The following is a 26,477-nucleotide window of genomic DNA, read 5'->3' as shown; positions in this document are numbered from 1 at the left end:
TCGAAAATTCTATGGTATGGGATGGTAAACGGGAAGAGAGAATCCAATAACGCTCTTTTACTATTGGATATAACGATTAGAGAAAGAAGAAAAATAAAGAGAGAGAGAGAGAGAGAGAAGTCGTAATAAGTTGACTTAGCCGTGTACATCTATCCTCTCAATGATTATTATTTTAATTAGTAATATTATTAAAAAAAAAAAAAGTGAAATGCTTATGCGAATGAGAATACATTGGAGATAAAAAAGAGAACGTGTGCGACGAAGCACAAATTTATTTCATCTTATTTATCTTTTTTATCTGCTATATTATATCCTTATTTTATGGTAATAAAATGTGGAACATAAAAGACAGGAATGACGGAAACGTTACTAAAAGAAAAAAAAAGAAAAAAAAATAACGAGTGAATCAATTTAATCATTTTGACTTTAGTTATGTTGTAATAATGATCAAAAAAGAAATGGATAATAGAAAAGGGAAAGAAAAATGAAAGAGAAGAACGTTCTTAATAAAAAAATCCAAAAGAAATGAAATGCGACAATTTGAAAGGGACACAAGAAAGAGAAAGAGAGAGAGAGAGAGAGAGAGAGAGAGAGAGAGAAATATAACATGCACACGTTGAAACATTTTCATATACCTACACATAGAATGAGCGATGTTTAGAGAGGTGCGGAGGAGGCTTGAAGCTGTAATATACATCGTGTTATGGTCGCTGTTAGCACCGTTAAACTAGCCTTTAGTGTTCCGCCTCGCCTTTGAACTTGTGCCGACTAGTCGGCTGTGGCAGCTGAGGTCAATAAAATGCGTTCTCCATAAAACGCCATAGAGCTCCCTGACGCGTACCAATGGTGACGACGACGACGACGACGATAACGACAAAGATTACGATGGTTTCTATCATAGACGAAAGGACCAAACCCAAAGGACCCATATCCCAAAATAATACATTCATCCGGATTCTAAACACGATTTTTTTTATGCGAATTTTACTAATTTCTTTTTCTATGATGATATCTAGTAGAAAAGGATATGAGAATGTATACGTCTATTCATATACATATATATATATAAAACTTTTTAAGTATATGTGTATCTTTTATCTTGATAAGAAAGAAGAAGATAAAGAAGAGAAAAGAAATAATGAGAATTTTTTAAATTATCATAATATAATTATTTAATATAAATTATCGCTAATCACTGTGAATTTTTTTATAATCTTTATTCTTTTCCTAACACAGTACAACATAATACAAAACTCTGTATATGTTTAATTAGTAAAATTTTTTATATTTAAAAAAATAATTAGAATATCATTAAAATATGTTGTACGATAATTCTCAACATTAAATACGTATATATCTATTAATTTAGAAATAATGATCAAATCAAAAATTATGTTTCTATGTCTTGTAAAAATCTTTTATATTCTCATTTTGCGTTACTTATATATATATATATATATATATATATATATATATATATATACATATATAATATATACATGTATAGTATTTTATAACACATTTTATAATATATTATATATATATATATATATATATATATATATATATATATTTAATATTGTAACTATAAAATTTTGCAGAGAAGACCATAAATGTTTAAATAACAAACGTGAAAAAAACAAATACACTGACATAAAATGATCCTTCGATATTTCTGATCTTAAAAATATTATGAAAGGGGGGAAAATAAAAAATTGCGTGGACGCGTAACATTCCATCGCTCAACCGCTCTCTCTCTCTCTCTCTCTCTCTCTCTCTCTCTCTCTCTCTCTCTCTCTCTTTCTCTCTCTCTCCCTCTCTCTTTCTCTTTCATCCTACGTGCGATATATAGAAAGGACAAAGAGAAAAATTCTCGACAACGTTGTAAATCATCGCGTCGACTATAAAATCCGTGCTACGCAGTGTTTCATGAATATCATTTCAAAAAGTGATCTCTCTTTCTCTCTCTCTGATGCACACACACACACACATACACACACACATACAAACTCTTTAAGTGAAAAATACACAAGAACAAAAAAAATATTAACGTTGATAAAATATCAACGATTACTAAATATATGCTATAATCAAGTACTACAAATCTGTATCTATATATACATATATATACATATATATATATATATATGCATGTATGTATGTATATCGCTGCATTTAAATAATACTATATATCGTTTTACAAACATCACAGGAAAGATCTCACTAGAGAAATTGGCCTTCTTTTTTCTCTTTTTCTTTTTCTTTTTTTTTTCTTTTTCTTTTATTGTTCTCTTTTTCCTTTCTTAATTTTCTTCTTTCTTTTTCTTTTTTTCTCGCAAAAAACGCATCGCGTAAAACGCTTCTCAACGGACATCCGACACACATGTCCTTGACAGTGAACGTATTTTAAAAATGTTTCTTCCTTTAGCTCCCACCTATCCCACCCTTTCACAACCCACACCCCCGCTACCCACAACTCCACATCCCCTTATTTCTTCTCCTTGACTACCAAATACCAGCAACAGCCGCATCCGTTCGTGGTTTCGCGATGCATATTCGTTTATACCCAGGACCGGTCTCGAACCGTTCCTAAAAAGATTCGTACGGTTAAACCGAGTGAAGATTTTCCAATAATCCACCGCTTTGATGTCTTGCCCGCGAACGCCTGCCGGCGGTAACGCTTCTGAACTTTTATTTTAGAACTACCATACCGAATAACGGTTGGAATGACGTCGAAAATAAGGAACGTTATTTTTCCCTTTGAGAAATTCGATGAAAAATTCTATTCTACTATATCGATAAGATACAAAAAGAGAAAAACTACATTTTCGTATAGATAGATAATAACCTGAGTGTTTCCTCTAAATCATCAGAAAAAAGAAAAAGAAAAAAAAAAAAGAAAAAATCCAATTCGAAAATAATTTTCAATAAATTATTTATAAATGGGACTTAATAAACGGAAGATTGTTCGAAGAAATTAAATTTTTAAGGGAACATTTTTTACTAGTAAGGATGAAAAAAAAAGGTGAAAAGAAAAGAAAAAAAAAGTAAAGTCACACAAACATGAATCTAAAATATTCTTCTTTACCAAATTGTAAATATATATATATATATATATATTTTTTTTTTATATGAAGTAACGTGTCCGATTTTTTTTTAACGCAGTAAATTATTCCAAAATTGTATTATCGGTTCGCGTAGACAAAATATAAAATATATATTAATTGAATTTTTTAAACGTTTTACGATATTTCGATGCAACGTCGATCTTAGGCATGCATTAATGCGAAAAGAAAATTATTCTTCAATTATTCTCTGTGACAAAATGGAATTCGTAAAAATTTCAAACATTCTCGAAGTTTGTTATAAATGAAAATATTTGTAAAAAAAAGAAAAAAAAAAAAAAAAAAAAGAAAGAAAAAAACGTTTGTAACTCGAGAAGAAAAAACGTTTCCTGTGTCATATTTATATGATCTCCTTTTTTTTATTCTTACTAGCGAGTAAAAACGTGCTCTTAAAATTCGTTGATCTATTTTTGAAACATCCTGTATAAACTGTTCCACGTAATATATTACGAATATATGAAAACACAAGCGTATTCAAGTCCGTCAGATAAAAAAAAAAAGAGAAAAAAAGAAAGAAAGAAAGATAGAAAGACAGACAGAAATCGTGAAACGAATTAAAAGAATTTAATTTCGTTTACATTAAACGATATTACTTTGATGTTTAATAAATAAGAATTATCTTATGCGACAATAAACGTTTCTAACATTTAATCGTTGATCCTTATCTACACGTTAGAATTAAAATTATGGGGTTTAAATCGGGAACGAGGTGGTAATCTGTATAATTCGTAACGAAAGAAAAGAAATCTAAAATGTCAAGCATCGGATAATTATATAATAAAACGAACAAACAAGACCCGTCATCCTTCCCACCACCTCCCTCCTCCTGATCGTTTTGCAAACAACAATAATAATAATAATAATTAATCGAGAGTTTTAAAAATAATAATCGAAGTTTTATCGTACCACAATTATACGTAATTACGATAGATACATAATTACACGTCATATGCCGAAAGCATAATTGGAATAATAATAAGTGTAACGGGTATAATATAAATACCGATATAAGTATCTTAAATCATTAAAATTCTCGAGCGAAAGCAGAATATTTTACGTGTCGCCAAATCGTTGGACGAAATAAAAAAGAAAAGAAGGAAAAAAAGTAAAGAATGAAAATGAAAAAAAAAAGGAAAAGTAATAATAATAATAATAATAAAAAAGAACAAATAAAATAAAATGAAATAAAAAGGAACAAATAAAATAGAATGAAACAAAAAATAAAATGAAAAAAAAAAAAGAAACAACAACAACAACAACAAGGAATTATAAGCGAGTAAACTCACTTCGGTGTTTATCGCTGCGGTCTTATGAATTTAAATTAGGTATTATCGCTTTTACCGTGACTTTTACAACATATAACTTACATTAGTTGTGACAGCTCGGTGACGGCACAGAAACCGCGAAACGGCTCGAACGGTATGCGAATCCTTTTCGACTCTGGCCGAGAGTTAACCACGAAGGAATACTGAATACTGATCGTAAATCTATACCGCTTGCTCCAAATACTTTTCCTCGAGTACCGTGAAAGTGGTTGTCGTCTTCGTCCTCGTCCTCGTCCTCGTCCTCGTCCTCGTCCTCGTCCTCATCCTCGTACTCGTCCTCTTACTCGTCCTCATCGTCTTCGTACTCGTACTTTTGTACTCATTCTCATCGTCTTCGTACTCATCCTCGTACTCACTCTCATCGTCTTCGTACTCGTCCTTTTCCTCGTCCTCATCGTCCTCGTTCTCGTCTTCGTCCACATCTTTATCCTCATCCTCGTCCTCATCTTCGTCCTCATCCTCGTCCTCATCGTTGTCGTGGTTGTCCTCGTTGTCGTTCTACCATAGAATCGAGTGATTGAGGAGAATGGAGGGGATAGAGAGTTTGCTGGGGTTTGGAAGGGATAGAGTATGAAGATGTAAATGGGATGGGATAGAAGAGGGTGGTCATTAACCAGCTAATTATTATTCGCGAGTACTCGTAGAGAATGTTTCACCGATATAAAAGACGACGAGGTCTACCCTTTCACGACGTGTATCCATCCCGTTAAGTATCAGTACTTTTGCTACGGTACTCGAGGGTAAAGTACCTTGTTACAACACTGTTCATATACTGCCAACCGAAGGATTCCCTGTTTACCCTACAAGTTGGTACTCTACTAACGCATAGGCGCCGCATCGTTTCCAATAAGTAGATATCAGCACTTTCACGAATTAGACGAGTAATTAATAAAACGTCACACTTGTCATATCATTATTACGGTATCGTGATCTTTCAATTGAGCGATATCACTTTTCTCATATACACCTTACGTACATCGAACACGAATTTTATTATTAATTAAATCAAACTGAATAAATTAGTAATAGTATATAATATATGTAAGATGTCCGTCCATAGAAATGTCCGAACAAATATATCACAACTGGTTTAAATTACTGAAGAAAGTTAAAAATAAGAGAACATTGTAAAGCTTTAAGTCAGTTCTAATGTGCTTGTAAAAAAAATTTTGTTTAATTTTCTTTTTTCTTTTTTTTTTTTTTTTTTTTTTAATGGCTATAATTAAGGTATCTATAAAAAAAAATTAAAATTACAGGCATCTATAAAGAAAATCATTACTATACAACATTTTTTTACGAGATAATTGGCATCTTAATGACTGACTGACAGATTCATACACCAAATGTAATTCATAATCCATGCTATAAAATTACTATTTTCTCAATTAAAGCAATTTTGTATGTTTTTTGATATATCTATGTATGTTTAAGTAGCTATAACTGATATAACAATATATTTACATATATATATATATATATATATATATATATATATATATATATATATATTTACAGAATGATTCGTACGATATTATCGACGATTGATTTACGATGATAATAATTTTCTCATTACGATTCAACGCACTCAAAGATTTATTACATTTATCTCGGATTTATTTAGAACAAAATTGTAATAAGCTTTAAAAACGAGGACATCTTTTTTCTTTTTCTTTTTTTTTTTGTTTTTCTTCTTAAAGAAGAAAAAAAAAAGACGACTTCTTTTAATAACACCAAATATTTCATAATATTAATCGAGCGATCTCGTTCGATCTATTAAAATAAATTCTTATTAAAATAAAAAAAATTCATACTTATCGCACGTAAATATTTCTTTATGAAAATTTACGAGATACAACGACGAATCATCGTAGAATTTCAACGAGTGTCCCTTCATGGAGAATTTCCAAACGTCTTCTTACATTCATTTCCATCTTTCTTTTCACATTCCTCGTCGAGTGAAAGAAATAAAAAAAAATAAAAAAAAAAAAAAATAACAAAAAAGCAAAAAAGAAGTAAACAAAAAAAAAAGAAAAAACAATTCGCATGTCCTACACGGAAGAGAGCGTACTTGAAAACGATATTAAAAGTAAAGAATTCGTTTCGTGGGACATGAGAAATGTATACGAAGAAGAACGCGAAAGAGAAAGAAATAGAGAAAGAGAGGGATACAAGCAAAGAGTCCTCTCTCCAGCATTTGAGAAAGAGCGGGATCTTGAAACGGTGCCAACTACCGAGTAAGAACCATGCTACTTCCTAATGTAACTGAATTTAATGAATCTTATTGTTAGTACACGCTAAAGTGTCGAGCTCGTTGACCTCACGACATATACAGAAAGATAGAGAACACCCTGGTAGCGCGACGTTCCTTGAACAGCATCTTCATCGTTGTCGCACGTAACTACGACGTTACTAATTCCGGATTAGAACTTTACCGATAATTAATTTACCACCGTCCGCCAGTAATTACACACCCACGTCGTGTTCGTTGTCAGATTTAAGTGAACGTGAATAAATTATTATTGGACATGCTCTTGAAAATATGATCGTAGTGTTTTCATTATCTCTCTCTCTCTCTCTCTCTCTCTCTCTCTCTCTTTCTTTTTTTCATTCTTTCTTTCTTTTTTTTCTTCTTCTTCTTTTTTTTCTTCTTTTTCTTTCTTTTCTCTTTTTTTTCGTTCCTCTCTCTTCCTCTATTCTCATTTGTTTTTCATTAAACTTAATAGTCTTGCGATCGTTAATTAACACCTCGTTAAAGTCATCACTCGTTATCGTCGTTATCGTCGTAGTCATCGTTCTAGATTCGGTAATTAATAAAACGAAGATGAGCACTACCAAGACACATATTTTACTCTCCTTCTCGTTGTCCGTCAAAAGGCACTTGACTGGTCGATAGATTCTTGTATAGTAACGAGAAACAGCTCGTCTTTGAGTAGTCTACAACCCCTGATAACTATACGACGTTGTTATTATTATTATTCAATAGCTAGAACGATAGTTTAGCTACTTCAACAAACTCAAGAACTAGACTCATTCAACTAACGCTACAAAACAGTACTCTTATTATAAACAACGTATTATTTTACGTGGATGATATTGTAAAAAAAAAAAAAAAAAAAAAAAGAAAAAAGAAAAAGAAAAAAAAAAAAAGAAAAATTAGGGATAGTGAGAAGAAAAACAAAAAAAAGAAGAGAAAAAAGAAGAAGAAGAAGAAAAAAAGAAAAAATAAAAAAAAATACAAGAATAAAAAAATATTCCTTCGTTCGCGAAGAATGATCGATATCGATCATTTTTACCTCAGTAACTATGTATATGAAAAATCGATGTTACACATTCGATTGGATAAAAAGAAAATTGAAAGGGATACAGAAAAAGAAGAAGAGAAAGCTCTAGCAGTGTTCTGATAGAAGAAAAGTTGGAAGGAACGAATAAACACCGAAGTAATTGAGAGAGATCATAAAGAATTTTCCACTAAATTAAGTCGCCCTCCATCGGGATGGAATTTGCCTTTTCTCTCTCTCTCTCTCTCTCTCTCTCTCTTTCTCTCTTTCTCTCTCTGTTTTTCCTTACGCGACGACATAACGGAAATAGAAGTTTTCCAATAAGAAAAGAAAAAAAAAAAAAAAAAGAAAGCTAATCAGACGGCGGTTCTTCCGAGATATCGGACTGAGCTCAATGGTCCGTATACCTGTAAGTTGTAGATATGCCTCTATCAGCAGGTCTTGCACCATGATCCTGGTTTTCTACCCTATTCCTTTCTCTCTCTCTCTTTCTCTCTCTTTCTCTCTCTCTCTCTAACTCTAACTCTCCCCTCCTTCTATCCTTCGTACTTTCTTTCTTTCTTTCCTCCTTCCTTTTTTTTCTTTATTCATTCTTTCTTTCTTTCCCTCGGACGTGGCGTTTTTCAGAGAGATCACGCGAGATTGCTCCATACGCAATGTACCGTGTCGAGCCGACCCTGATTTCGTTTTTCAGTCTTGATTCTGAGAGCCAACGGGTGTATCGTAATTTTAAGGGAAAAAGATGAAAAAAAAAAAAAATAAAAAAAAAAACAAAAAAAAGAAACAAGGGGGAGAAAAAAAGAAGGAAATATACAGAGATAGAGGTTTACTTGTGATACTGACTATAATTTAACGAAACATGAAGAAGTATATCGATGTTAGACGATGATTGGAATAGAGATAACGAAAAAAAAAATAAAAAAATAAAAAAAAAATAAAGAAAGAAAAAAAGTAAAGAAACGAACGAGATATAAAGAAATCAAATTAAAGAAACAATTATTCAGCATAATTGTAATAACGATCTCGAATTATTTACAAAGTTTTATGTAACAAACTACTCGATATATTCAACGATTATATATATATATATATATATATATATATATATATATATTTTTTCTCTTTCTTTCTTCTTTTTTTTTTGTTTTTTTTTTTTTTTTAATTCACACTCAATTCATTGTTTTAAACGATCTTATCGTTTATACACGTTTCGTATTAAATAAATCGAATATATTGCGAAGAATATCAATTATTTGAATTTTTCTCGAATAATTGTAAACGACGAATGTGATTATAATCAATCCTATCGTAATAACAAACAATTGTAAGGAATTATTTTTAACCTCTATTAAGAATTGAAATGCATACACGATTTGAAATAAAAATAGAATGAAGGAAAGAAAATGTAAAATAAAGAAATGAAAGTTAAAAAAGGGAACGTTCCAATGTAACATTTTTCTGATAATCGTTTTAACGATCGTTTAAACGCGTCAAGTATAAAGATCAGGGATTCGTGGAATGTATGTCCCACTCTTTATCTTGAATATTTTTCAAGCTAAAAAGTCGGGACGCGTGACTCACGCGAACACCCTTCGAAAGAATGAAGGATTAGTTTTACGAGAGACGCGACAAAGATACGACCTCCTTATCGTTAGAGCAATAAGGAGGAACGAAGTAATCCGTCGCTTTACAAGGTGGGATAAAGGTTTGTTAAGGGTTATATACAATGTAAATAGGCGGGCACCTTTCTCTCCAAACTTTCCTTGAGGATGGATGGCATACCATCGGAAGTACTTTCCTACGAGTTGAAATTTCCATCGATGGTTAAGTACTTCATTTTACTTTAAAATATGTATATACATATATATATATATATATATATATATATATATATATACAATATAACTATTCAAATATCGTTCACAGAAAACATATCATTTGTAATAACCATAAAAGTGGCCTATTACAACGAAACGAATAACTTTCCCGTCGTTTAGTTTATTGATTCGAAAAATTTCTTTTTCTTTTTTTTTTTCTTTTTCTTTTTTTTTCCCCTCTTATATAATAGACTCCCATATAACGCGGGAAATAAATTCTGTTATAATGAATCCACGTCGTGTTATACCAAACGCATATGTTATACGTATTTATATGTGATTGTATTATATTATGATAACAAATTATTTATAAAAAGATGCGATAATTTGTTGTGAAATAAAACGAATGTAAATTTATTAAACATCATAAAATGTTACTCTTTGGCAGGAGTCATGAATAAAAAAAAAAACGGGGAAAAAAAAAGAAAAAAGAAAAGAACGAATTTCTCATGACTATTTGAATTTTTATAAATATAGCTACGTTCAATAAAATTTATCGAAAAGTATTATATATAAAATACTTGTAAACATATTGGTTAATAATTATTATAGACGTATAAAATATTTGTATCATTTATTGTTGTATAAAAAACATATTAACCCATTTTAACACAATCACGTTATTTTAATAAATTTATTTTATTTATTAATTTCACAAACGAATTTACTACATCCAAGAGATCCACACGATTTAGAAAATTTTTAATGGATCGTATTATTTAATGCATACGAAACATTTCTAAAAAAATTAATTCGCTTCTTTGTTTGTTGGAGGGGAAAAGAGAAAAAAGAAAAAAAAAAAAGAAGAAGAGAAAAAAATCACAGTTCAGCATTAATGTTCATATCTGTATTAACTCGTTTAAAAGAAATTGTTAAAAAATACTTTTTTCAAAAAATACGATTTTCAATGATAATATTTACAATATATTCAATGCAATTGATCAAAAAATTCTTTATGCTTTTTATACTTACTAAGTACATAAAAACTTTCTCACAAAAGTGTATCGCTAAATATCGCAATATTTATTTTTCAAAGATTGAGAAAGAGTTTATATTGATCGGAAAATAATCGACAGTACGTTATTTTCACATATGTACACATATGTTAAACCTCGTCGTCGTCGTTATCGTCGTCATCGTCGTCATCGTCGTCATCGTCGTCACCATCGTCATGGACGTGAACGTGGACGTGAACGTGGACGTAGACGTGGAATAGTAGGCCCTGTAGTATGCAAATGAAGAAGATCACCTTCTATCTCTATTTCTCATTCTCGTTGCTCTCTTGAAGGAGGCGTCGAGGGCGCGATTTATCGCATAAAGACCCTCTCGCGAAGAAAGAGTAGTCCTGACGTTGCTCGTTAATTTTCGTCGCACGTGTACCGGCGCTTTGATCGCGCGGGTATGCTAATTGCCGTTCGCCGCCCACTCTCTCTCTCTCTCTAACCCCTCTCTCTCTCATTTTTTTTTCTTTTTCTCTCTTTCTTTTTCGCTCTATAGATGAGAGATAAGAAGACAAGAAACACGCCGGATGTTCTTTGCCAGGACATATTAAGCGACATCTTTCGCTAAAGGAAGTCGAGTTATGATACAAACTGAAAGAAATGAAATTTATCCTGAGATATCTTTGATACAATGCGATTTTGTTTCTCTTTTCTTCTTCTTTTTCTTAATTTTTTTCTTTTTTTCTTTCTTTTTTCTTTCTTTTTTCTTTTTTTCCAACTTCAAAAATACGTACCACGAATGTCTGTACAAAAATAACAGTACGAACCAATGGATGATAGTAATTGTTAAATCTTGATTTGACTCTTTCGTTGAAATTTCTTTCTTTTTTTTTATTCTTTTTTATTTTTTTTTATTTATTTATTTTTTTTTTTCATATAACATAACACATTATTAATTCGAATATTAATCCATAATTTTCGTGAAATAATCGAACGAATTGTTGAATGAAATTTTTGAATTTAATTGTTGAATAAATTTTTAAAAGATTATCTTTCATTAATACAATGCGTTTACGATAATAAAATCATAGAGATGAAGGAAAAAAAAAATAAATATTTTTAAATAAATATATTCGTTCGAACGATTAAAATTCTATATGATCGCTATATATACAATATCATATCGTACATATCAAAGTTAAAATTATAAAATATGAACTAGATGAGAATTGAAAATGACAGATATTGAGAATTAACGAAGTGGATAGATGGGAAGAATGAACGATTATATACACGAAAGCATAGAAACTAAGAAGAGAGAAAGAGAAAGAAAAAAAGAGATAGAATATGAGGAGTTGTTGAAAGAGAAGGAAATACTGAGAAAAGTATCGTAAAGATGGCATACGTACATACATACATATATATACATATATATATATATATACACACCAATGTAAATATGAACGATCCATCCCGCACGATGTCGCAAACAGAGTGAAACTAGTACTCTATTTGATATCCCTGGGGCTCGAGGTCTGCACTTTCAGATTTACTGCGTGTGTATATGCCAACATGTGTACGCATTACACTACGTGAAAAGAAGGTGGTGGGGAGCTGAGCTGTTGTGTCGGGAACCCCATACAATGCCGTTCCCGTGAGGGAAGCGTTGCATCCCCTAATTAAGATTGGCCTTGTTTCAAGCGGCCCGCGAAATGATTCGCCGATCTCCAGAGGCTAGATCGTACGATATACATATGTATATATAATATATATATATATATGTATGTATATATATATATTGTATACGTTGGATGGTGCGTATTCTTATACCGACCAATCTCTGTAAATCTCTGCGAACTCAGCCTTTTTCGAGACCAATCTACCCCCACCTTTACTCCCACTTCTCTCAGTTTCTTTTTCTCTTTTTCTTTTTCTTTTTCTTTCTCTCTTTCTCTCCCTCTCTCTTTCTCTCTCTTTCTCTTTCTCTTTCTCTTTCTCTCTCTTAAACATTTTTCTTTCTCCACTCGCATTAGTTTCGAATATAACGAGGTCATCGAGGCATTAAAAATACGCTTGCGAAAGAAAAAGAAAAAAAGAAAAAGAAATTAGTCAATTAATTTTCTTATCATCCTTGACGTTCCTCGCGAACGACTTCATTTTTCTTTTTTTTTTCTTTTTTATTTTTTTCGAGATTTGCCAGTCCGCTGTATGAGTCTGTTTCGTTAATACGATACTCCCACGTTGCCCGAAGTCCTCCAAGGAATTGAAATGACTTAAAAAGGATTCTGTTATCGAATTTGCCGAGTTTGCTACTTCGACGATCATCGTCGAAGATGAAAAAAAAAAAAAAAAAAGAAAAAGGAAAATAAAAATTCGTATGTACTGTAGAAAATATATTAAACAAAGAAGAAATAGATAAATAAATAAACATAAAAAAGAAACAAAAAAAAGGAGCTACAAGAAGAGAGAAGAAACGTACTGCAGGAAACATATACGAAAATAAGATTAAATGTATTGCAATTAAGATTACGATTAATCATTAATCATTAATAATCGTAAAAGTAAAATAACATTTTAAACGAGATGAACGAGATAAACGAGATATAAAAAAAAAAAAAGAGAAACCAAAAAGATAACAAAATTCTCCATCATTAAAATCCTTCCTAATAATATAATGGTATAATGAGATACAGAATAATATCATTATCTGTAAAAAAAACATTGAAACTCGAATTATCCCGAATAAAAAATTTGGAAAAATTTTTCCTATTACATTTTTCGTAGTACGAACGTCATATTCATAACGTCTTCGAACGTCGAAATGGACTCTTTCAAGATTTTTTTTTTTTTTTCAAGATATTTGACGGATACCAAGAGCCCGAGGATAACTGGAGGAAGGGTTGATCGGAATCGTAGAGGGAGGGGATTGATTCGCGGACATGGTTGTTAGAGACTGTAATCGATACTAATTAGCATGGTACAAAGTTACGTTCGAACGATGGCCGGCGGCGATTCGCATCGTAAACGCGTGCGTTTCCAACCCCTTCTCTCCTCCCCCTTCTCTCGCTCTCTTTCACTTCATCCACCTAACATAACTAGCTACCTAGCTAGCTAGCTACCTACCTATCTACCTACCTACCAACTACCTATCAACCAACCTACCTACCTATCTACCTACCTACCTACCTACCTACCTATCTTACACCACTTACAGCTTTTAATACTAAATATAGTATACACGATGCACATCGTATTGTGGGCTTTTGAGGATTTATCCCTCCATTATACTGCCGCTCGTGAATGTTCCCGACGTAAATGGGCCCTATCGCTGTCACGTGGACAAAGCGCTGACCGACGTGGTTATGACGGCAACGCGATACCCCTTTAAGTAATAATAATAATCGCGACGATAATGGTCGTACTTCGATATACCTATTTCTATATGTATATGTGAGTTCTCTTTCTCTCTCTCTCTCTCTCTCTCTCTCTCTCTCTCTTTCGTTTTCAATGCTTCTCGGTTTCTCTCTATTTCCTCTCTTTTCTCTCCTTCAAATCCGTATACACCACCCCCGCAAACAAGCACTACCACCCCATCGCCTCAGCGTCCCTCTCCCGCCGCCAACCCCCTTTCCTCTCCCCTCCCCACTATCCCCCACCCCCATACCCAATACCACTAACCTTCATCATCGCCGTCATAGTCGGACGACGCATCATCGGATCTGAATATGGATTCCTTTCTTTCCTACCGACGCTTTGTCGAGTTATTATTCGACCTCGTGTCCTTCCCCGCAGCTACCGTCGTCACCGTGAACGAACGAGCATCGAACTTTATTCCCTAACCGTCTCGACTTACCCTTGGCCTTACCCTCTAAAAAGAAAAAAAAAAAAAAGGAAAAAAAAAGAAAGAAAAAAGAAAAGAAAAAAGGAAGAAAAAAAAGAAGAAGGAAAAAAATGAAAAAGCACGATTGCTCTCGGGTATACTCGTGTATACCGACTCCGACGGAATCGCAAGACTCCTTTTTAAAGTAGTCGTCCCATAATCGAAATATTCCATTTCAATTCGTCGAGTATCTTTTTATTTGTTTTTTTTTTTTTTTTTTTTTTGTTTTTTTTTTTTTATAAGAAATCTCTTAAAAAATGTAAACGGATAAACAGTGTATATAATGCAATATTCGTTCATTATCTTCTCGATCGCCCTATGATCGATTAAATCGTAGATATGATATTTTTCATATTTCGTTTATTCCAATGTGATAATCTTATCGTTAGAATTGATTTTAATTATAGGATGAAAGTATAGGTACAATTTAAATAATAAATGTATTAAGATATTAAAACCAACAACTGTGATATTTCGATCGACATTAATTAAAACATTTTAACTCGTTCAACAAGTACTACGGTATATCTATTCATTCTAAATAAATAAAGTTTTCCATCTTTTCTTTCTTCCTTTGGAACATTTATATATAACAGTAATTGATTATCCATTTCGTAAATTATTTTAATATTTCATTACGATTTGTACATTTCGATTATCTTAATAAAAAAAGGAAAAAAAAAAAAAAAAAAGAAAAATAAACCAATCTGAATATATGCGATATATTATATCAAGAATGAGAAAAAAAAGTCATTTAGATAAAAAAAAAAAAAGATGTTAACTATCTTATAAAAAGATATCGATACGCTCTAATCTAAACAATCTGGTTATGTACAGTGCTAACGAAAACTTTAATTAATTTTTACTGCGGGTAGAGTGACGGAGGGAGGAGGGTGTCTAAAAAACGATCCCCTTCTTAACAGTCAAGGGTTAATATACACGAGTTTAGGACCGAAGTCAAGTCGAATATATATCATCTTGGCGATGAAGGGGCGATCGAGTAGTACAGAGAATATCCACCCTTGAAACATTCGATGAGTCACGACAATCGACCATCAGCATCCTCCATCCTTTTTTAAACTTTACGATTTTCCTAACGCTATCTTTCTTTCTTTCTTTCTTTTTGTTTTCTCTTATCATCTTTTTCGATTTTACGATCGAGACTATTATTACGGTCCTTATTTTTTCACATTAATGGTCCCGCGAGCTTAGTTCACTTTTCTCCTTAAACTTTTCTCGAACATGTCTCACACAAGGTTTGTCCCTTTAACTGATGTGCCTGTTCAACTGGTGTATCCGTATTTCTTCACGACCACAATTCGTCATCGTCATCTACAGAATGTTTACAGATAAATTATTTTTAAAATGAACTTCATTAAATTCTTACAATTATCGCGAAGCAATTTCGTACGATTAAATTATGAGCGATTGTATTTAAAACAAAAAAAAAATAAAAAATAAAAAAAAAGAAGAAAATAAAGAAAAGAAGAAAAAACAAACAAAAATATTTCACGTATTATACCTACGTACTTACGAACTAGCCGATCAAGTATAAAATATTTTGCAACAAAAACACCCTATATATATATATAAATATATATTGTATGTATGCATATGTATATAATTATGAACTTACAAAAAGAAGTTACTCCCGTCTATATACTAGTTACTTCTCGCATGATTTAACAACGAAGCGTAACACACCCATACGACGAGCTAAGTAGATGCATATATATATATATATATATATATATATATTCATATGACCGATTTGATCGTGAATCGAGCCGTCAGTCTACTATACTCTTATTTTCTTTCTCATGTATCGATTGCAATATCGTGAACGCACCCATATCATTCTCTCCTTCTCCTCCTCCTCCTCCTCTTCCTTCACCTCCCCCCTTTCAATTCTTCCTATCGTCATCGACGGAAGGGTGCTGCCACCTAAATCGGTTATTTGAGCGTAGGCTCAGCTTGACGGTAAACACGCTTCATGAATTTCTCGCGATACAAGACGGATATACCTACCTACCTATCTATCGTCGTAGCCATGGATCAAACTGCGAATTTAACTTACGAAGCGATCTTCCTCGAAATAGTAATCCGAAGAGAGTTAGATATTCTTACCCTCTCTCTCTCTCTCTCTCTCTCTCTTTCTCTGTCTTCCTCTCTTCGGTTTTTCCTCGGAGGTCCATGTATCTATGTATGTATGTATGTATGTACTCAGAAAATACACAGCAGATAACACGTTGAAGATAGAGCCCCGGGACACGCGAGGCAGTGTATAGACCGTAAAAGCAACGTGGGACTCCTGGAAGGGTCGTAAACCGTCGTTACCAAACAAACCCCGAAATAGTCGTAGCGTATGGAGAGTTGAGAATCTCATAGAGAGGTGGAGAATATCCAAAAGGAGAGAAAGAGAGAGAGAGATAGATAGATAGATAAAGAGAGAGAGGGAGAGAGAGAGAGACTTTAAAACGTGAAAAGCGTTTCGTTCGAAAGCAAACAAATGATAGAACGATACCAGCTGCTTATGTCTTCTAAGGATCCACTTTTTCTCCTTTCCCTTCTTTTTATTTTTTTTTCTCTTCATTTTCTTCTTCTTTTTTCTTGTCTTCTCTCTCTCTCTCTCTCTCTCTTTCTCTCTCTCTCTCTCTGGAGAGGAAATCCAAAATCTTTTTTAAACTTCTCCTTTCTTTTTTTCCTTCGATTACAACAAGGACCAGCACTGTACACGGTCATGGTCACAGTCATAGTGCGTCCACTCGAGTCATTTCAAGGAATGGTCCTTGACCAGTCTCCGTCCTGTTAGCAGCTAGATCGAAGAGTTTTAAATGGGGAAACACTTGAAGAAAACAGTCGTGACGATTTCTCTCTTATTTCATAATCTTACATTATAAAATTGTTTCACACGCATCGCGTTAACGTATAACGGGAGAAAATGTATGTGTATGGGTGTATGATTACTCGATGACACGAATAATTCCAAGAATTATTCGCGGTTAGTATCTGCAATAAATAAAATCTTATATGTGATCATCTGCGAAAAAATGAGAAAAAACCATAGAGAACGAGAGAGAGAGAGAGAGAGAGAGAGAGAGAGAGGAAGTATTCTTAAATGGTTTCATTTTTTGTTTTATTTTCTTTTTATTTTCTTTTTATTTTATTTTCTTCAAAAAAAGAGAGAAAAAAAAAACAGAGCAATCAAACATCACGGCAAGGTTCTACTCTCTTTCTCTCTCTCGCTCTCTCTACCTTTCTTTTTATCTATCCATCTATCTATCTCTCTCTTTTCAAATCAGGACACAAGCGATCTTCTACCCTCTATAATTTTCACTCCGGATACCTGCTCTAATTATAGGTAGATACTTCTGCGAGAGATGCCGCAGTAAGCATTTTTCTTCTTCTAGTAGCGCGCAAAGACAAGAAGTATATATGTACGATGAAAAAAAGTAAAAGAGAACTCAATCTCTTTCTTTCTTTCTTTCTTTCTTTCTTTCTTTCTTTCTTTCTTTCTTTCTTTCTTTCTTTCTTACTCACTCCTCTTATCTGTTTTTTTTTTTCTTTCAGGTATCTGGGACTGGAACCTCGCTTGAGCGGATCGGTCCAAGGTGCTGGAGGCGGTGCCGATGGTTCGGACGGACAACAGGGCTTGGGCATAGCTGGTGCGGGTGTGATAGGTCCTGCTAGTGCTGAAAAAAATTGCAAGAGTGTCCACCTCAGTGTCAAACAGCAACAGATTTGCTCACGTTCACCGCCGGTCCTGCAAGTACGTTCTTTTTTCTTTTATTTTTTTTACGTAAACGTCATTAATTTATGATCGTCGTTGATCATACGATCATGAATATAAAGATTAAATTTAATATATGAAATTGATATAAATTCAATTGAAAAAAAAAAAACGTTTCTAATTTCCTTTTTCCTTTTTCTTTTTTTTTTTCTTTTCTTTTTTTTTTTTTTTTTTTGTTCTTTTACCTCAATGTTCTCTTTACAATTTTTCATGTCCTCTTTTTATAATATTAAAGTATAAATAAATATTAAAGTCAATAATAGATGGACTACTTATGAAATTTTCAAATATAATGTTTTTTATAGATAAAGAGTTATCTGCTTTCAAGTTGATATTTCCTATTATTAATTAATTAAAAAATAATCATTTATAAATATATATGTATATATAAATTAAACATTGTGAAATTAAACATTTTGTACAAGTTCATTCATATATCTTGTATTCTCAAATATATATAGATATATATGTGTCTATATATATATATATACATATATATATATATATATATAATAAAAAGAACGGCGCCAAGAGTTTTTAACGAGTTTTTAATGGTCGATCAAGCGGTTAGATGCGAAACGACGCATGATTACTATTTTCAAACTGGCAAGGGTTCATCAAGAGTGAAAACCTTACCTCAAAGTCGACGCTTATGTTTTGCGTGTATATCTAAATCAATGATGATAAATGTATTTAAAAAAAAAAAATATGATATTCGTATTGAAATAAAAAGATATGAATAAGACTGACAGAAAAAAAAATATATATATATATCATCTACTTAGTAGATCTTTTAATTCCGTCAAGTCCCATCTAAAAAAGAAAAAAGAAAAGAAAACAAAAATATATATATAATTATAAATATTGCATTGATAAAAAATTCATACACGACGAATAATATTTCTAAACGAAATTCATAAATCTACCATAACAAAGTACTAAAATTTATTCTCGAATTTTTTGAATTGGCGTCGATTAGCTGACTAAATATTCTTCGAAAGTATGTAGCTGTCCATTTCAAATCTTGAAGAGAACGAATCGATGAAACGTACTCGATGGATTCTCTCACCTATCCATATACGCTGGGAAAGTATCGGCCTACAGTTGTTTCAATTTCAAGCATTACGAAATGGAGAAGGGACGAACGGAAAGATGGATACGACGAACGAGTTTCCAAACGTTAAGCCTGTTGTACAAATGATGACCGTCTCTTTAAAGAATTTCACGGCGAGTTATTCGAAAGAAAGACAGAAAGGAAGAATGAAAGAATGAAAGGAAAAAAAAAAAGAAAAAAAAAAAGGAAACAGAAAACAAAAAAAGAAAAAGGAAAAAAAAGAAACAAAAATCCAACACACAAAACAAGAGAAAAAGATCCTACGTATTTTCGTTGCACAGTAAAGCTTCCTCTGTTGGATCCGTTGCTCCTTGATCATGAAACACGGCTTTACATTCCCAAAAATCGCGTTTACCTTTCTCTAATGCACAAATCCTGTCGAATGACCCGAAGGTGGAAAAAGAAGGTGGTTAACAGAGGTGATGGCGGTCGAACGACTAGGAACCGGTGCCTAGGTAAACTCGAGACTCGATATCTCTTTGAACATTGCCGACCGTCCCGGTTTTCCGAGACTGACTGCCGACATTCAAGTCTCGCACGGAGTTACCGACAAAAGAGACCGACATGAATATTCATACATCAAATAGGACACACCTACATACGACCGTTTCTCTCTTCTTCTTCATTTTCTTCTTCTTCTTCTTCTTCTTTCTTCTTTCTTCTTCTTCTTCTTCTTCCTTCTTTCGTGGTACCATCATTTTTCTTATCCGTTGGTCTACTCGATCTTTTCGATGACGGAAATCAAAATATATTATATAATTTTTAAAAAAAGCAGATCACGCGTTAACTGCAATCGAGACATATCGTTTTACGCATCGTCGTACGCATATCCGTGTTTTAATCTGTCATTAACGATATTATTTTCATCATTTTAATGATAAAAAGATCGAATAACAATCTAATGAGAATAAATATAAATATACATATATTTTATGATAATGAAATAAAAAATATTTTAATAACGATAGTTCAATTAGATATAATAACGTTGATCAAAATTATTTAATAACATTACGATATTTTTATCTCCTATTCGGATTGTTATTACGTTTGTACGTATTAATATCTGTATAATAATAATTGTATAATTATTGTACTTAATATATTATAAGTATATACATTTAAATGGATTTTCTTACATATGTATGTATATGTACGTAAAATGTACGTGCGATATCTTGATTAAATTTCAATTCGAACAATTAATATCTCTTTTGAAAGATGTCGTCTTGGAGCTAACGTAAATAAATTTCACAGGCGGTAAGCGCAGGCACGAGATTGGCGATCGAAGAATGTCAACATCAATTCAGATCTGCTAGATGGAATTGTTCTGTCAGCCCGGACAATCCGGACAACATTTTTGGCGGTGTCATGTTAGTCAGTAAGTAATACAGATTATTATAAATTTTCGACGAAATACAATGCATCGTTAAAATACGTCTTCAACATTAATGATACACATCCTCTTCGTCGTCAATCGTATAGATCGGATCGATTCGACAAAATAAATAGATGAATAATATTATGATAAACGATATATACATATATATATAAATAAATAATAAACATATACATCGTATATCATATTTATTATTCACTCATGTAAATAATAAACATATTGCATCGCATATCATATTTATTATTCATCCTATTTAAAATAACATACATACATGAACTTATTATATGAGACGTTGATATTGAAAGCGGGGCAAGTCCATTTTGTGAAAAAAAAAAAAACAAAAAATATAATTAAAGCTAATTCTTATTATAAATTAACGTAAAGTTTATATTTTTGTTTATACATATATATATATAAAAAAAAAAAGTAAAAAAATGGACTTTCAAAATCAACGACTCATATGTATATAGTTAAATATAATTTCTGATAAAAATTCGTATCAATTGTCAATGAGATCTGTTAAAGGGTCAAACTAACGAATGAACGAATAAACGTTAAAAAAATTTTTATAAAAATATGATCATATTTATTCACAGATAGCCGAGAAGCTGCTTTCGTTTACGCGATATCAGCAGCTGGAATCGCTTACAGCGTAACCAGAGCATGTTCAAGGGGCGAACTGACAGATTGTTCCTGCGACAATCGAATTAGGACCCGCCGACCGAATAACTGGCAATGGGGTGGCTGTAGCGAGGTCAGTATATCTCACTATTCTTATCTAATCGAGCGTTAGTTCGGTGTACGATTCAATTCCGAAATGGTTATTTATTTAATCGTCGTCAAATGAATCGTTCGAATTCTTAATTAATCGTTTACGTTTTATTTTCTATTATAGGGAAACTATAGAAACAATATATATATATATATATATATATATATATATAGTTTTCGTTTGCAGAAAGTACCAGGAATACGAGTTCGATAGAGACGATCTAAGGTTTCCCCTTAGGAGAAAGTTTCACTCAATACTCCCGTTGAGTATCATTGTTTCTGACGTCTTTTTTTTCTTCTTTTTTCCTTCCTCTTCTTCTTCTTCTTCTTCTTTTTCTTTTTTCCCTTTTTCAAAGGTAATACCATTTTCCAATCCAATGCACCAACGGATAGGAAGACTATCCGCTATGATGGCAGTGTAATGAGACGAAAATGAAGGTTTCTTCTTAGTCTCTTTTAAAATGTTTCTTCTTTCTCTTCTACTTCTACTTCTACTTCTTCTTCTTTTTCTTTTTCTTTATATACACATTCCTTGTTAAACTAATCGCATTCTTCTTTTATCCACTTAACAAAGGAACGTATAAACGTGTTGTTTATACGCTAGACAAAAGTTCATTATAATAAACTATAGTTAGTACGTTTTAAAGGATTTAAAAATTGAAAAAAGAAAAAGGACAAGAAACTATAAATATACAACAAAAACGAGTCTTTTCCTTTACCATCTTTCGTTGTCCGTAGGTTATACCATTGTATAGGGGGATTAGACGAGCTGCTTTTTAGGGATTACGTTCCCTCGCCCCGTTACTTTCGATACCTCCGGAAGCCCGCAAAGTAATGCTCCTCGTAAATTAAGGTTAAGAAACTAGTGTAAACTAACCACGGTGGACTTTCAAAACACGATTCTAAAGTTTTCTATACATGAGTTTATATAGGGGATGAAATCGTTTTTAATAAAATTCAACTTTGATAATGTTTTCTATTAATTTTTTACACGTATACAAAGCATCACATATTTAAACGCGTTAACGAATAAATATTTCCTATAAAAATTAATGAATACTTTGTAATCGAATATTAAAAATTAATGTTTACGATTTGAAATCAATTCCAGCTAAAAAAAAAAAAAAAAAAAAAGCAAAAAAAACAATTTGTTAGCAGTATTATCGTTATATATGGAGTACCTTATCATTGACATATTTTTGTTATTATTAACATGACATTTATTGTTCTTTAAAATCGATAATTTTTAAAGATTGTATATCTATTTCATTGATATGCATAACTATATATAATATATATATATATGTATATTGTGATGGCACGTGATAATCAATTAATCCCACAATCACACACGTATAACAATATATAGTATTACGGGACACGACACTTCTCCCTCGAGGATCTCGAATCGATGACGCATACAGAAACCGAATGTAAACTATTGCACTTGTTACCCAGGACAAACCACGTTCTTGTATGGCTATCGCGAGAAGAACTAGCCAAGATCCGTCTAAACCGGTTCGATGCTCCCTGTCTCGATACACTAGCTCGTAGATATTTTCCTACTTTGAACGATACTTAAGAGGCTACTTTGGTTCGATCGCTTCGAGAAAGTAGGTGATCTTCTGGAATTTGTTTTTTTCTCACCGAAAATTACTCGACGCCTAAAGGAGTTAATTAATATTATAGTTTTTTCTTTTTCTTTTTTTTTTTCTTTTTCTTTTTTTTTTTTTTTAATCTTTTTCATCATTCGAAATATAATACTGTTAGCTTGTAACATTAATTGTACAAAATCATCGAGAAAAATAATTTATTTAAATATTAAATGATTAATAATGTATGAAGCTTAAGTAGAGGAAAAACAAAAAAAAAAGAAAATAGGAAAAAAAATAGAAAAATCAATCTCTTATCTTTTTCCCTATAAAAAGTAAAATATCCGTTAAAAGTTCGATGAAAGACATATTCTAATATATATATATATATATATATATATATGTGCCCATAATTATGAAAGTGGTCTAAGTCAATTAAAACTTTAAAAACAATATTTTCGTATGAGATCCATAGAAAATTTCACACTCATAATAAATTTTCATTAATCAAGTTAGACTAATAAAATTTTAAATTAAAATATTACACAATATATAAAATATTTTTTAACTTATTCAAATGTAATCCTTTAAATATCTCAAAAGAAGAAATATATATGGCATAGATCACTTTCATAATTATGGACAGATATATCCCCAACGATAATCGTTCAAGGAGAGAATCGTGAGAGAAATGAAGAGTTAGAGGTTAAAGATAAAAAGAGGGTAGAGTGCTACAGTCTCGACCTCCCTCTCTAAGCGCGTAAACCTTAACCCTGGCCGAAGACAAAGCTTGTTCTCTAAACGGATGCATTTCGTGCGAACGGCTGACCCCTTGTAGACTTTGCAAGCTTACAACGGGATTAAGGGGGTTAAGCTTGTTAACTTGCAACAATCCGCCGTCCCCTTTCTCGTTCGTTCTTCGTTCTACGCATGGATAGCGCAAGCAACACCGAGAACGATAGCGATGCTAGTACTATGGTGATTGCATTGGTAATGGTATGTATGTATATATATTGATGGTGACGGTGTTGGTGGTAATGTCGGGAAGTTCGTCGCGTTTCCTCCAGGATTACAACCAAGAGGTATTGTCGTCCATTTCTCCTTCCAAGTTCTCTGTTAAATCCTCGACGTCTTTGAAACGTCTCGTGGTCTCTCCTTAACGAGCCAGATCCCATGGGACAGATGTCTTGAACGAGCGAGCCGACAGATTTTCGAGATAACGATGTTTGTTTTCCAACCATTCTCTTCGTTCACATCAAGCGAACTAACGTCAGGATTCATCTGGCAGAAAATACTCCTAATTAATAAATCCCTTCCTTCCTTCCTTCGCGTACGTTTGTGAAATTTCACTGAAATACAAAGTCAAATATAAATTACGTCGGTTTATTAATTAAAAGTCGATTAAACTCGAACACTCCTTGAACAAAGGTTCTTAAACTTATAATGTTTGTCTTTAGGACATACATTTTGGAGACAAGTTCTCTAGAGAATGGACCGATGGTGCTGAGGAATCAATTAAGGAAGGAATTCTGCATGGTGTCAAAGGACTGGCCGGTCAACTTATGAGGAAACACGACAGCGAAGCAGGCAGGCGAGCTGTTCGTTCGAAAATGAAACGTATTTGCAAGTGTCACGGTAAATCATTATTATTTAACTCTCTTAAATATCATAAGTTTATATTATCGAATTAATTTCTAATAATAAATACGATATTACACCATACGAGCCCAAATAATATATCATAATGTTAAAAGAGAAAATAATCGATATGATCGGAACCTTATCAACGAACAAGCACACGTATTTTAAATATTTTATAATGTTTACGTTTAGAAAATATCTATAAGATACCTATTATAAGTATTGTTTGAAATTGAAATACGAATTGAAATACGTTTACAAAGTCAAATCACGATTAGCTCCACTTTTGAAATTTTTTTTCTTTAAATTTAATTATCAAAGCACTCACTAAAAGTATTAATTATTTATATTAATAATAAATTTCCTTAATTTCCATTATACTATATCATTAAATAACAAAAAAATTTTTCTTTCTTTTTTTTTCCCGTCGAATAAAAAATAATTGACTTTAGAAGCCAATTTGATTAACTCCTCTAATCGTAAATCATTGCGATTCTAAAAGTCAAAGCTATTAGCAAGGCCTCATTTATACATTCTACGATGTTCATTTGAATTTATATTTTAAAAGGGGAAATTTAAAAAAGAAAAAAAAAAAAAAAAAACAATTTATATCATCTTATCATATTTCAACGTTACTTTCCTTTATGGAATTAATCGATTTGATTAAGTTAAGTTAGGAATCTAATTTCAATTATCTTTTCCATTGATATCATTAATACGAATGTCAAATATCCTTGCATGTCCAGGCATGTCCGGATCATGCAGTGTCCGTGTCTGTTGGAGGAGACTTCCAGCATTCAGAGAGGCCGGAACTGATCTCGCAGCTCTTCACGATGGGGCGGCATTGGTACGACTGTCTCAACGGGGCGGCAGAAGACCCGCAAGACTGAGGCCCGCGCAACCCGATCTCAAACGACCGAACAAGACGGATTTAGTTTACCTGGAGGACAGTCCTGATTATTGTGAAAGAAATATCACGTACGTTTATACACTTACGAACAGAATGAAATATATATATATATATATATATATATATATATATATATATTTTATATAACAATTAGAAGCAGAAGCCATAGCATGAAACGTGGAGTCTCTAAATATTGTAGAAAAACAATTATTTACAAAAAAAAAAAAGAAATATTATTTTCTTCTTCATTAATTCTTTCGACATAAATAATAAAGCGACAGAAACATTTCGGCAGCTTTAAGTACAATTTTAAACTCTTTTAAAAGAATATCCTTACGTGAATATAATATTACAATTATATAATTAGATCGTGTTAATACGAAATGTCGAATTTATTTTTCAGTAGAATGTTAATACTTTTTTTCTTTTTTTCTTTTTTAATACCAAACTAACATTTTATTCGTCAAAATAGGCAACATATTATTGCATTGTCTTTTGCGAACGACATTTTAACAAATGAAAAAAAAAAAATAGAAAAAAAAAAGTCCTCCCTCGAAAAAGCTGTGTGAGCATTATTTAATTTCATTAACATTACGAAGTTTTCCTCAAGGCTTCTTTTGTTAAAAAAAAAAAGAAAAAAATTCTCCTTTACAAAACGAAATTTTTCAAACTATCTTTTGTATGATTCGTTCATTAACATTACCATCATCAAACGCATTATTAATATTACGACTTGCATGAGCTGCATTGTGACGGAGTTTAAAAAAAAAAAAAAAAAACAAAGAAAAGAAAAGAAAGAAAGAAAAATAATTTACCCTCATTTTCACGTCATAC

The 26,477-nt window shown here is 32.1% G+C and overlaps 1 protein-coding gene across 1 annotated transcript in view; it reads left to right on the top strand.

Moving 5' to 3' along the window:
• Positions 1-26,477, top strand: part of LOC118443260 (protein Wnt-4) — a 74,365-nt gene that overhangs the window by 45,035 nt on the left and 2,853 nt on the right. Inside the window, exons 2-6 of the mRNA XM_035869972.2 lie at positions 17,997-18,195; positions 20,588-20,711; positions 21,326-21,483; positions 24,550-24,727; positions 25,480-25,711. Of these exons, the coding sequence (XP_035725865.1) occupies positions 17,997-18,195; positions 20,588-20,711; positions 21,326-21,483; positions 24,550-24,727; positions 25,480-25,711 (891 nt within the window). The remainder of the gene's footprint in view (positions 1-17,996; positions 18,196-20,587; positions 20,712-21,325; positions 21,484-24,549; positions 24,728-25,479; positions 25,712-26,477) is intronic.

This window comes from Vespa mandarinia, chromosome 9 (genome assembly GCF_050613455.1).
Source record: "Vespa mandarinia isolate Hongniang chromosome 9, ASM5061345v1, whole genome shotgun sequence".
In the NCBI taxonomy this organism is placed as follows: Eukaryota; Metazoa; Arthropoda; class Insecta; order Hymenoptera; family Vespidae; genus Vespa; species Vespa mandarinia.
Note: the sequence above shows the minus strand (reverse complement) of the source record. Positions and strands in the feature narration are given on the sequence as shown.